The sequence below is a fragment of the Macrotis lagotis genome, chromosome 6 (assembly GCF_037893015.1).
Source record: "Macrotis lagotis isolate mMagLag1 chromosome 6, bilby.v1.9.chrom.fasta, whole genome shotgun sequence".
NCBI lineage: Eukaryota > Metazoa > Chordata > Mammalia > Peramelemorphia > Peramelidae > Macrotis > Macrotis lagotis.
This window is the reverse complement of record NC_133663.1, coordinates 226,091,508-226,104,766: the sequence shown is the minus strand read 5'-3', so window position 1 is coordinate 226,104,766 and position 13,259 is coordinate 226,091,508. Positions and strand designations below refer to the sequence as shown.

General features: G+C 36.2%; 1 protein-coding gene across 2 annotated transcripts in view; it reads right to left on the bottom strand.

The window, feature by feature from the left end:
• The window catches only part of PIR (pirin), a 112,078-nt gene that overhangs the window by 50,630 nt on the left and 48,189 nt on the right, over positions 1 to 13,259 (bottom strand). For both annotated transcript variants that reach the window (XM_074192404.1, XM_074192403.1), the window contains exons 4-5: positions 12,382 to 12,471; positions 11,056 to 11,262 (exon numbers count right to left, since the gene is read on the bottom strand). In XM_074192404.1, coding sequence (XP_074048505.1) covers positions 11,056 to 11,262; positions 12,382 to 12,471 — 297 coding nt within the window. The remainder of the gene's footprint in view (positions 1 to 11,055; positions 11,263 to 12,381; positions 12,472 to 13,259) is intronic.

Here is a 13,259-nt window from a genome sequence, read left to right as displayed (position 1 = left end):
CATATACACAGATATACAAAATGAGATGCAAATTTTTATAGTAGAAATCCAACTGCTATTCCAATAGCCCATCATGTCTTCAACAAAAGTGATATATTATTTATATATTATTATAATTATATTTCTATTCTGAGTTTTCTTTCTCTGTGGTCTGATGACTTGGCTGAAGAACCCCTGAATGACACAGGATGTGACTTGTGCCTTATATGCATACCTACAAGGTATAGCTTCCACATAATTCTTATCCTTAATTTCTCTTCTTGTGGAGAAGGCCCTGTTTGGTGTTTCTGGAATATGCTTCCTAGGTGAACAGGTCAGCAGTTACATCTTGAAGGCATAAAAACATCTGGCACCCTCTTGTTTTACAAGGAGAATGTCATTCCTGAGATTAGTGGAGTGCCTCAGGCAAAATCAACTTTTTGTACAACAAGGTTCCTCAGGTCTTTCATGACTGTTTATTTGAAAATTCCTACTTCTAAATGAAGTGTCAACTAGGCATGCCAAGAATAGTGTAGCTCTGAAACAGGTTGTTTGAAGTTACCATATTAGTTTCCCTTCTGTGCTCCTAGTTAAAATAAACAAGACTGAAAAAGTGAGTCATGTTCACATGGGCATATTTTTTTAAACACTTCTAATTAAGAAATGTTTTACCAATTCTGGCCTGCACATTGACAGTGATTACAATTCCACTTTCAGTGGTTCGTGCTGGACCTTCTCCAGAGGATCAGCTTGCCTTGTATGAAATTCAGATCATGAGAGTTATTAAGGAACAACAGTTTCTGGACAACATTATACTTCTTTATAACACCCAGCATGTCAGGAGTGTTGGCCTGCCTCATTGCAGAACATCTCTTCCTTACCTTAATTTATTTACAGTCAGAATAAGATCTTATAAAAGACATTCATATCCAGATCTTATTAATGCTGTTCAGTCACGCCCTACTCTTTGTGATTCCATTTGAGATTTTTTTTGGCAATGATACTTCTCCAGCTCATTTTGCAGGTGAGAAAATTGAGGCAAAGTAGGTTAAGTGACTTGTCTAGGGTCTCATAGCTACTAAGTGTCAGAATTCACATTAGAACTGGGGTTTCCAGGTGGCTAGGTGATGCAGTGGATAAAGCACCAGCCCTGAAGTCAGGAATACCTGAATTGAAACTCGACCTCAGACAATTACCGGGCTGTGTAGCCTTGGGCAAGCCACTTAACCCCATTGCCTTGTAAAAACCTAAAAAAAAAAAAAAAAAAAAGAGCTGGGGTCTCTGACTCCAAACCCAGGCTTTAGCCATTGTGATACCATCTCTAAAACTAGCTCTTGGCAAAATTTTTAAGGAGTTTGTTTTTAGTGACTCTACATTCCTATTTATTTTTCCCTCTTTTTTCCTTCACGTCCAACACTACTAGATGTTCTATGCCCTCAATCAGATGCCAAGGATTCAAAGTCCTATCCCACCTCACCCCCAACTATAGAACCTGCAACCACCTCATCAATAATGTCATCTACCAGTCAGAAATTGTAAATTTAAATCTTGCCTTTCCCACTTATTAATTGTATAACTTTGGGCAAGTCACCTTCCTGAGTCTATTTCCTTCTCCAAGTTATGGGAACATAACTCTTGTTCTACTCATTTCCTAGGGTTGTTGTGAAGCTCAAATTAGATCTGGGTCAAGTGTTTTGTAAATTTTGGAGTGCTATATAAATGAAAATTGGTTGTGTTGTTGTTTGTTTGATTTGTTGTGATTTAACATGAAACTCTGGGGCTAGGCACTAAGAATTTAAAAAAAAGATAAAACATAATCCCTGCCCACAAGAACCTAATAGCAGACAGAGAATGGTATTTGAATCTAGGCTGAATTTGAACTCATTAAAGAGCTCTTTCTGATTCTAAACCCAATGCTCAATCCACTGTGCTATTCTAGTTGCCTGTTTTCTATTTTTTTTTTTTAGGTTTTTGCAAGGTAAATGGGGTTAAAGTGGCTTGCCCAAGGCCACACAGGTAGGTAATTATTAAGTGTCTGAGACCGGATTTGAACCCAGGTACTCCTGACTCCAGGGCTGGTGCTTTATCCACTGCGCCACCTAGCCACCACCTAGCTGCCCCTACTATTGTATTTTTAACAGCTAGGTGGTGTAGTAGATGGAACACTAGATTTAGCTTCCTTAGTTCAAATTCAGTCTTAGACACAAGCTATGGTGTGATCCTGGGCAAGTCACTTAATCCCATTTGATTCAGTTCCTCATCTATAAAAAGTGTTAGAGAAGGAAAGGGCAAACTACTCCAATAATTTTTGCCAAGAAAATCCCAAATGGGACTACAGAAAGTTGAACAAGACTGAACAACAATAATATTGTATTTTTATTTATTTTATTGTCTTTTTATCCATTGCATTTCAATCTGATCTGGGCCACAGAAATGGTAAAAGGTTTGACACCTGTGCTCTAAATTGCTCCTTTTTTCTTGCCCCTTGTTCCTCCTTTTCTTGCCTCCCCTCCCAGTATCACTACATACATGAAAGTACACCTATTCTGTATCTCATTCCCTCAGGTTCCTATCAGATGACGTGCCAAGTAATCTGATGAATTAATTTCAATTAACAGTTCATAAGGGCTAAAGGTATGCTAGACAGTACTAGCATTTTAATCAGTTTCTTCAATGTTTTATCTCCAAAAAGGTCAGTCACTCAACCAGTAATTTATTAAGTGACTGTACTAAGTGTTGGGGGACACAAAAAAGGAGCTCACAGTAAAATTGGGGAGATAGGGTACAAAACTATTAAATATTTAGAAACAAGATATATACTGGAAAAATGTGGGGCAAATCAGAGACAAGGCATAAAGATTAAGGAGAACCAGGGAAGGTTTCTTATAAAAATTGTGACTTTAACTGATACTTGAGTTAGGGAAGATAGGAAGCAGAGATGAACAGGAAAGGTATTCCAGGCATAGGTGCTAGCCAATGAAAATGTTCAGAGTATTGAACAGAGGAACAGATGTGACCAATGGTAGAAATTTTAAGAAATGTAACATACAAGAATAGGAAAATATTGGGAGGGAGTAGGTGGACACCCATCAAACAGCACGAGTCTCTGTTTACTTATCTATGAAATCAATCCTATATGCAATGACCTTGAGATGTCAATTACAAAAAATCTTAAATCAAATCAAAATCAATTTCATAAATGATTTCCTATACCAGATGTAATTGTTTCATAGTGCTAAGTGTACACATACACACTCACACACACCAAAAAGTTATAAATGAGTCAATGAAAGGGTATGACATAAAACCACAACAAAGATATAAAAGAGAATATCAAACTCACAGAACCTGAATAAACTACCTTGACTCTGACAATTAACTCTTCAAAGAGGGAATTCAACAAAAAATCCTTTGAACCAGGCAAACTTTCTAGATGATGGTACCAGAATAGTATGTCTCTCCTCTTTTGTCTTGCAAAAATGCCATTCATTCCACATTTGGGACCAATAGAAAAGTGCTAGCTTCATTTGTCAGATAGTTTAAGTCCATACAGAAACAGAGAATAGGAAAGAAAGAGAGTACTATCAGAAGGAAACATAAGATAATAATTAAATTATCTCAATAATTAAAACATCTTTTTATTCCTTAGAGATGAGATTAGGGTTTTGTGTGTATATATATCTGCTGTCCACAAAGATGCCTATTGAAAAGAAAGATGAAGTATGAAACCATAGACTTCAAAGACCTGATTTCTGATGGTGACATTCAATCACTTCAGAAGCCATTGCTTTCCTCAAACAAATGACAAAAATAGAGCTTCTAAAGATCCGTTTCTAGAATGCAAGTGTTATTTCACATTGACTTATTTGCAACCACAGCTGGTGTTGGCTGCATCCAGAATTGTACCAACACTCACATTTACTGCTATCAAGAGAATACTTTACAGTCCTGCTCAAGACAAAGCCATGAACTTGCTGATGAAAATTTCAAAGGCAACAAAGAGCTGTTACTATTGGGTATATGTGTGATCAATACCATATGTGCTTTTCTTAATAATTCTGGAGTCAGAATGATGAGTTAAAATCTGGCCTCAGATATTTACCAGTCATGCAACCCTAGACTGGTCACTTGTCTTAGTTTCCTAAACTGTAAAATTGGGAGTGATATAAGATCACTTCACAAAGTTGTGATGATCAAATGATGATTTATAAATCCCTTAGCAAAATGCTTAATACATAAAGAGTATCTAATAAATGTTTTCTTCTTTCTTCTGTCCTTCCCTCTTAATTGAAGAAATTATTCTTTACTAGTCCATTGGAAAGGAATGTCCTCACCTGTGAAAATCATACACTTACTGAATCTCATATTTATATAGTAACATAATTCACAACTGCAATGAGGAAAGAAGAGAATCAGTGTTCAATGGATGAAACTCTGTTATAAAATTTTAGAATTTCTTACAAAAAGCTTAGTAGAAATTTAGTCCCATTGTATAAAAGACACTGTCTTAATGAGCAAATAACTCATCAAATTATCTGGACCCAACGATTCCCCAGATATCCAGTTCAAATTTCCCTAATGTCTCATAGCTATTTCCAGATAGATGTTTTATTGGCTCCTCAAACTCAACATGTCCCATCTGACATCATTAAAACTTGTCTTTTTATGTCTGTATTTCTGTAGTTTCTATCACCAGCCTCTGAGTGATCTTTAAAAGGGGTTTTGGAGAAGATCTCTGGCTAGCAGGTTTATGGTGGGATCCTAATTTGTACCAATGTCCCCTAATTACCTATTAAGAATACTTTGATAATCAAATGAATCTGTAACCTCATTGATTTGTGAGTTTCCTAGGGATAGATCATAGACAGGGCTTACTTATTTTGTGTAACTTTCATCCCTGGCCTCCCCAGAATCTGTCTCTGGGAGAAGGACCCAGGTTCCTCATCTTAAAGTGATCTCAGACTGTTCTTTTTTCTTTTTGCCTCTCATATGGAATAATTTTCCGAATCCTTGTCAATTCCATCTTCAATAAATTTTCTTTCTTTCTTTTACTATCCCTTCCTTCCTTCCTTCCTTCCTTCCTTCCTTCCTTCCTTCCTTCTTTCCTTCCTTCTTGCCATTGTACCCTCTCTCTCTTTCTTTCTTTCTTTCTTTCTTTCTTTCTTTCTTTCTTTCTTTCTTTCTTTCTTTCTTTCTTTCTTTCTTTCTTCCTTCCTTCCTTCCTTCCTTCCTTCCTTCCTTCCTTTCTTGGAAATCAGGATTAAGTGACTTGCCCAGGGTCACAAAGCTAGTAAGTGTCTGAGACCAAACTTAAACCCAAGTCCCCCCTAACTCCAAGGTCAGTGCTCTATCCAGTACTTAGCATCCTTCTACCACATTTCTTGTATTGGATCCCACTTTGGACTCTATTCCTAACTCTCTCAAACTTCTCCACCTTGATAGAATTCTTTTTACTCTTGAAGGTCATTCCATCTCTAGACTTCCCACCCTGGAAGTATCTTTTGCTCCTATGGCCTCTTCCTCTGATTGGCTTGTTCCTCCCAGAATCTCCTTTGTAAGGAGTACTCTCAAGCCAATCATATATTCATTCCTCTCCAGGATGCACTCCAGATTCTCCAGGCCATTTCCACAGAAACCTTTCCACTCTGGGTTCCTAGATTCTCAAGACATTTTCTACCATGCCACTCCATGGGAGTACCCTTCTTCCCCTTTTCCTTCATGTGCTATTTTCTCCCATTAGAAAGTGAGCTCTTTGAGGGTAGGGATTTTTTCTTTCTGTTTGTATTCCTTTCCCAGGGTAGTTGGTGGCACAGTGGGTACAGCACTGATCTTGGAGTCAGGAGGGTGGGAGTTTGAATTCAGCCTCTCAGACTTAACTTTTACTAGCTGTGTGATCTTGGACAAGTCATTTAACCCTGTTTGCCTCACATCCAGGGCCATCTTCAGTCATTCTGATTCATATCTGGTCACTGACTCCAGATGGCCCCAGAGGAGAAAGTGAGGTTTGTGACTTAGCACAGCAACCTCTCACTCAAATCCAATTCATGTGCTTCTTCAAGAGGGAGGTCATGGTATTCATTGAGAACCAAAGACAAACATCATCATTTCTTTCCCTAATGATTAGCACAATAAGGGCTATTGACCTGATGTTTCAAATCTAAGGCAACTACTCTAAGTCAGACTCTTCACTTCTCACATGGACTGTTCTAAGTCTTCTAACTGGTCTTCCTGCCTCTGGTATTACTTCTTTTCATTCTATGTTTTACAGTTTGTTAGCTTTAATCTTCTTAATGGACTACCCTAATCATATTACCATTCAGAAATCGTTGCTGACCCTCTGTTACCTATCAAACAACTTATTAGCAAAATAAGTTCCTTATTTCACCATATAGGTCCTTCTACAATTTGGATCCAGCCTAGTTGTCTAATTTTACCTGATACTACTACTTCCATTCTGGGCCACTCTCATTTTTTCTCCCTGTTCGTTGCCCTATCCATTCATGCTTTTTGCTCTCCAACCCTTCCTTATTTCCCTATTGAAATTCTCTCAAAATTTATGAAGTCTTCCCCAATTCCCTTCAAATAAAAGTGATAGCTCTCAAATTTCTCATATTTGGGGTGGGGAGCTCTCCTTTGCACTTGCTATATTATTGTAATACAGTGAACCTTTGAAAGGATTTTTCCCTAAAACAGTCATAAATTTATAATATTTGTTAGACCAAAGATAGCAGGGATTCTATTAATATCCTGTTCTATGTTTTTAACAATTCCCCATAAATTTCCTAGATAACAAACAAAATTAGAACATTTAAACATAATCATTTTTCCAGTGACAGGCAAAGAAAAATTTAGTAAGAATATGCTTATGAGGGCGGCTAGGTGGCACAGTGAATAGAGCACTGGCCTTGGGGTCAGGAGTACCTGGGTTCAAATCCGACATCTGACACTTAATAATTACCTAGCCGTGTGGCCTTGGGCAAGCCACTTACCCCATTGCCTTGAAAAAATCTAAAAAAAAAAAGAATATGCTCATGGGCATTATAAAGGCTGCATTTACCTTCAGAATGGCAGGCAAGTGTTATTTCAGTGATTATGAAATGAGAGTCTGGTTTTATAAACTTATGGATGATCAGTGGATGATCTTATAAGATAAATCAGAACATAGGTTTTTACAGAGGATTAAACAATTTGCATTTGAGGTAACTATTTGAAATCTTTGCTAAACTTCTTTGTAAATGAAGACTGTCCTTTTGAAGACCTAACTCTAAGAGTTAGGTCATAAGGCTCCTACTCCTGTGCTTCCTTGTATAATAGGGGTAATCTGTGTTCTGAAAGACTATTTTAGTAAAGTGCAGACTCTAATGGGACTTGCCAGGTCTTTCTGGAATCATCCTTCCTTATTTTTTAAAGCATAGAAATATTCCATTGCATTCATATACCATAATTTGTTCAGGCATTCTATAATTGAAAGGAATCCCTTCAGTTTCCAATTCTTTGCCACCACAAAAAGAATTGCTATACATATTTTTGTAGACATGGGTCCTTTACCTCTTCCCTTGACTTCTTTGGATTACAGACCTAGTATTGTTTTCCAGAATGGTTGGACTAATTCACAGCTCCATCAACTGTGCAGTAATGTATTGTTTTCCCCACAGCTACTCTAGTAGTTGTTATTTTCCTTTATTAGTCATTTTATCCAAGGAGATGAGGATAAGTTTGTATTTCAGAATTGTTTTAATTTGTATTTCTCTAATTATTAATAACAGAGTATTTTTAAAATATGGCTATTGATAGTTTTGATTTCTTCCTCTGAAAATTGCCTATTCATATCTTTAGAGCATTTATAAGTAAACGAATAGTTCTTATTCTTATTGACTCAGTTTCTTGTGTCTTACAAATTAGAGCTTTATCACAGAAATAGAAACTTGACACAAAGATATATCAGATTTATTTTTGCACTTAAAACTATAATTAATCATTCTATATGTGCATATACTTCCATGGATCATTGACCTCATCGGTCTTGGTACTCTTCATCAGTGGATATCACAACTTGTTCATATATTCTCATCCTGAGTGACCTACTTATCCATGTTTATTCATAAATCCTTTATAAAGATCTCCCCAGCAAACTAGAAACTTCCATGGATCCATGACCTTATCAATCGTGGTACTCTCTTCATCAGTGGAGATCATAACTTATTAATATTTTCTCATCCTATCTAGTTATTCATGTTTATTCATAAATCCTTTATAATGATCTTCCCAACAAACTTGAAGCCTTTCTCTCGGTCTTTTATTATTTCATGAAAATCAGCACAACACTGATTCTGTTCTATTATCCTTTTTAAAAAAAAATTGTAATAGCAGGCCAATTTCTTTTCCAGGAAGCTAGGTCTCTAATGCCCCTTCTGTTTTTTGTTTTGTTTTTGCAAGGCAATAGGGTTAAGTGACTTGCCCAAGATCATAATTCATAGCTATATGGAAACACAGAAGAGGCAAGATGGCATAGATAGGGGGAGATCTAGAAGACCCAGATTCAAGTCCTTCCTCCAAAACATATTATGTACATTCTCTAGGCAGGTCACTTAACCTCAGTTTTCTAAATAACCTTAAAGTCAGACCTACTAGTCAGTCAATCAATCAACATTTATTAAGCCTACTATGTCCCAGGCCCTGTCTTAATCATTTTACAGTTATTTTGTCATTTGATCCTCACTACAACTATGGGTATTAGGTACTATTTTTAATCCCCATTTTAGATTAAGGAAAGTGAGGCAGAATAACCTGTCCAGGGTATCTCAACTTAAGTCTGAGGCTGGAATTGAACTCAGGACTTCCTGACTCTAGGTCATTGCTCCATCCACTGAGTTAACTAGCAATTCATTTTTTTTTAATTGCCCAAGGTCACACAACTAGGCAATTATTAAGTGTTTGAGGCTGGATCCGAATCCAGGTCCTGACGCCAGAGCAAATATTCTATCCACTGCATCACCTAGCTGCCCCCTAACAATCCATTTTTAAGGAACTAAGTGGTCTGTACAAAGTTAAAACATATCTCTGGCTTACAATCCTTGCTTTTGATTACAAGATTACAGAGCTGTTTTGTGTTGGATCTTAGAGTTCTTCAAAATGTTACCTGTAATTATTAGTTCTGCTTTCTACCACTCCCACTCCCACTCCCCTCCACTCCCACTGCTATTATTACTACTACTACTTCTCCTTCTCCTCCTCCTCCTTCTTCCTCCTTCTTCGTTCTTCGTTCTTCTTCTTCTTCGTCTTCTTCTTCTTGTTCTTCTTCTTCTTGTTCTTGTTCTTGTTCTTCTTCTTCTTGTTCTTGTTCTTGTTCTTCTTCATCTTCTTCTTGTTCTTGTTCTTCTCCCTTCTTCTTCTTGTTCTTGTTTCTTTCTTCTTCTTCTTCTTCTTCTTCCTCCTCCCCCCTCCTCCCCCCTCCTCCTCCTTCCTAGCAGTATCTAATTTCATCCTAGCAGTTGGGTACTTTAGGTGCTTCTAGTGGGGAGGTCTCAAATAAACTTCTCTTCCTTTTCAGAGAGAACGTTCCTAAACGAGGCAATTGTTCTAGAATAAAACAATAGAATTGGATCCAAGATAATTAAAAAAGACAAAGTTCCATATATGTACTAATGGTTCTGTGTAAGTGGTTTAGGTTAGCTATCGATAGAACTATTTTTCTGCAGAATCTTTCTCTGAACTAAAGAACATTTTTGTTCCCCAGGAGAAGTAGAAAGTCACAGTGGGAGGGGAAGGAGAAAAGACACATGCATTTATTAAGGGTCATATGCCAGACATTTAAAAATATTATCTTATTATTTGATTTCATCTTATTTGTGGTAAGGATACAATAAATATTTGTTTATTATATGGTGGGCAAGTTATATTTCAGCTGGAATAAGGAACAAAAGCAAGAAAGGATGAGGGCTTCCGAATCAAATATTATCAACTTTCTGACTCTGACAGATGAACTGATTGACAATGAGGTTGGAGCTACACCTTGCTGCTATTATTCCTCTCTCTACAGCTCATTGTTATTTCAAGTGACTTTCAATAATGTTGAGCCATGGAGAGGGTGAAAGATTAGCTCTTCTATTCTATGATATACACCTTCAAATACTGGTGATCTACATAAAGCCAATGCTCTTACCTGTCTCATTATCACATTAGAGTGGTACAGCAAGATCAGTGGCTCACAACTAGGCACTAATCTATTCTTACTATCTGCCATAATCATCGCCACCCTTAATTTTTGCTCTCATAATCTATCATCACTCTCCAATCCCCATTCTCCTCCCTCAATAAACTGAGCACATTGGCTTATCATAAAAAAAGGGTGGACTGCTGATAGAGATGCTTAATTATACCTATATCCTTTTAGCTCTGCCACAAGTCAAAGCATTTAATATATGCTCTAGTTATCTGTTTATCTGTCCATCTATCTGAATACTTGGCAACAGAGTGCTCAGATTAAGTGGATTTTCTGATTCATCGAAGTTCTCTTTCTGAAAAAATCTTCCCCAAATATGTGAGTTCATTTTCCCTCTCTAAGTAATTTATAATTTAATCTTTTATAGTCATCATTAATAAAAATTAATTTTCTTTATGTAAGAACTCAAATCTAGGAAGATGACTACATCTCTATTCATTCTGTGTCATATTCTGGAAGAATTTTTTAAAAAATTAAGTCTTTACTGTAAAGATAAATCAGTATTATAATAATAATAATTCTGCATATTGGAGGGTTCCAATTAACCTTGGTTTCTAAAGCCACTTGAATTCTAAGTGGTGATATGATGGGAATTAGACCAGAGGCATCAAAATCTCAAGGCTGAACCTAAGGAAAATATAACTAAGAAATGTTTAACAAAGTAAACAAAAAGAAAATACAAGATAAATAATATTAAGTTGTGCTTTTCTAAGACATCATGCAGTCTGCAGGAATTCGTTTCTATTTGAATTTGACATCACTGAATTTGACTAACTCTCAAATAATTAAAATGATATAGACAGGCATAGCCTTGAAAGACCAAAATTTGTAAATCACTTCCAAGAACACTTTACCTTGACTCCTAGAGCTTCTCCTGAGATGACAGATATTGTTACACCATTCTTACTGGGTTTGAGGATTTCTTCACATTTCATTCCTTGATAGTGGGGCTCCAGCATCTTTTCTGAACTTCTCAAATTGACCCAGAGTTGTAGACCATGAACAATTTCCTCTGAGCAAGGCATTTCTGCATGTAAGATCCCACGTCCAGCAGTCATCCACTATGAACAAAATTTCAGAAAAAACAATGAGGAAAAAAGTTGAGCCAATATCCAAATGGCCCCAACACCCAGAACAAAATAATTAAAAAAGATTTTTAATTCAATTTTTAAGAAAACAAATCATTTTATTCACTTTAGGAAGTAATCCAATCCAGTTCCCCCCATAATTCCAGGATTCTGTCTACATCCTTGACATATATTCATCTACCTTATACTTGAACATAAGTTCATCCCATTCTGTATTGCCCCTAATAGATTTTGAAACATTTGAAGAAAGTAATCATGTTTTCCTAAGTCATCTCGTCTCCATTTTCCTCAACTATTCTTCATATAACATAGTCCACAGTGTAGTAGGAAGTGTTGAACCTCAATTTAGAGGAAACCAGAATAGACTTCCTGAGTAACCTTAATTAAATCATTTTAATTTTCTTGGGCTTGAATTTTTTCAAGTAGAATAGGGATGGGTAGAATGAACTAGATGGCATCTAGGTTTTTTTCCCAGATCTAACTCTATTATTCCATGGTTCTTTGATTTTTTGCCATCCTGGTTACTCTTTTATATGTCTCCAATATCCTTCTCTTAAAATGTTGTGGCCAGAACCAAACTAGAAGTGCATTGAGCAGTCTAGAATATATTGAGTCATTATATTCCTGGATCTGGACATTTTACTTCTACTGATATAGCTAAAGTCATATTTAGTTTCTTGCCCATATTTCAGGTTAAATACTAACTCACAGGGAGAAATGTAAGAGTTTGGTCATGATGCCTTGTCTTTGGACATGGGGACAGAAGTGGTGGTTGAAAAGAGGGCAGTTGTCTTTGTCACTTGTCTGTAAAATTGCACGGATTTAAAAAATTATCAAAATATGCTTATCATTTAAGTAAAATATTAAAATAATCCCTGAAGACACTGTGTTGAGATGGTATTGTATCAACTTTACCAACAAATTTGCTAAACAATTTTATTGGTAATATTGATATGATACATCACAACAGTTGAGATTTAACATTTTCCTAAGCAGGACCAAGAAACTTTTTTAAGGCTGTGGAACCTAAACCTACAGATAAATTAATAGTTCAACATTAAACTGTCAGTAATTCCTTTTTCTTTGCCATACCTGCAAATCACCAGGGTTTATTATTCCACTGTGTCCACAGAAATCCTCATGGGCTGTACTGCCATTGACTCCTTCAAACACGTAAGTCACCTTTAGGGAGGGAAAAAAAAAACTTTTAAGAAGCTTAGAGCTAATCAATAATATAGACTCTAGCTGACTTCTAAAATAGTATGTTACCCATTACTGATGGTGTTGAAGTATTTTTAAATGGATGTGCAGTTTTAAACTTTCCTCTATTAGGGAAGCCAGCCAATCATTGAAAATATTGACAAAACTGACAACCAAAGTCACAAAAAATAAAGCCAATTAACTTTCAGAAAATACCTAAGTGCTGTGTTTCAGGATACTTTGACTGTCTAACATGTACTGAAACATACATCAGAAAATAAATCAAGAGCACTCTTTTTCCTTTGTTACAAGGGATGGTAAGGATGTTAAGGTCTTAGTCAACTGAGAGTTTCTAGTAACCTCTACTTAAGTGCTGGTTTAGGATTCCAAAAAGGGTTCACCCCCCAAGTCAGATGAGAGAATCAAGATTAAGAGATCTTTTGTTCTTTATCTTTTTTCCTTCCTCTCTTGGTACCTTTTTTTTTCTTTTGTACAAAAGAAAACAACAATATTCCCTATTGCATCGCTTCCTTTTTCCTGTTTATTTTTCTCATTTTACTCAATCACTCTATACAAGATAAAAGTAGTAAAAGAACAAAAAGCTGACGAAAAAATGGAAAAGATTTGTAAAAGTTATTTTATCAATTTGTTTTCCTCACCAAGGACAATGGAACCACCATTTTTGGTCTAAAATAATACAGTCCTAGGTATGCTTATTAAGAACATGAAGATGGGGAAAGAAATTTAATTGAACAAAATACTGTAGAGAA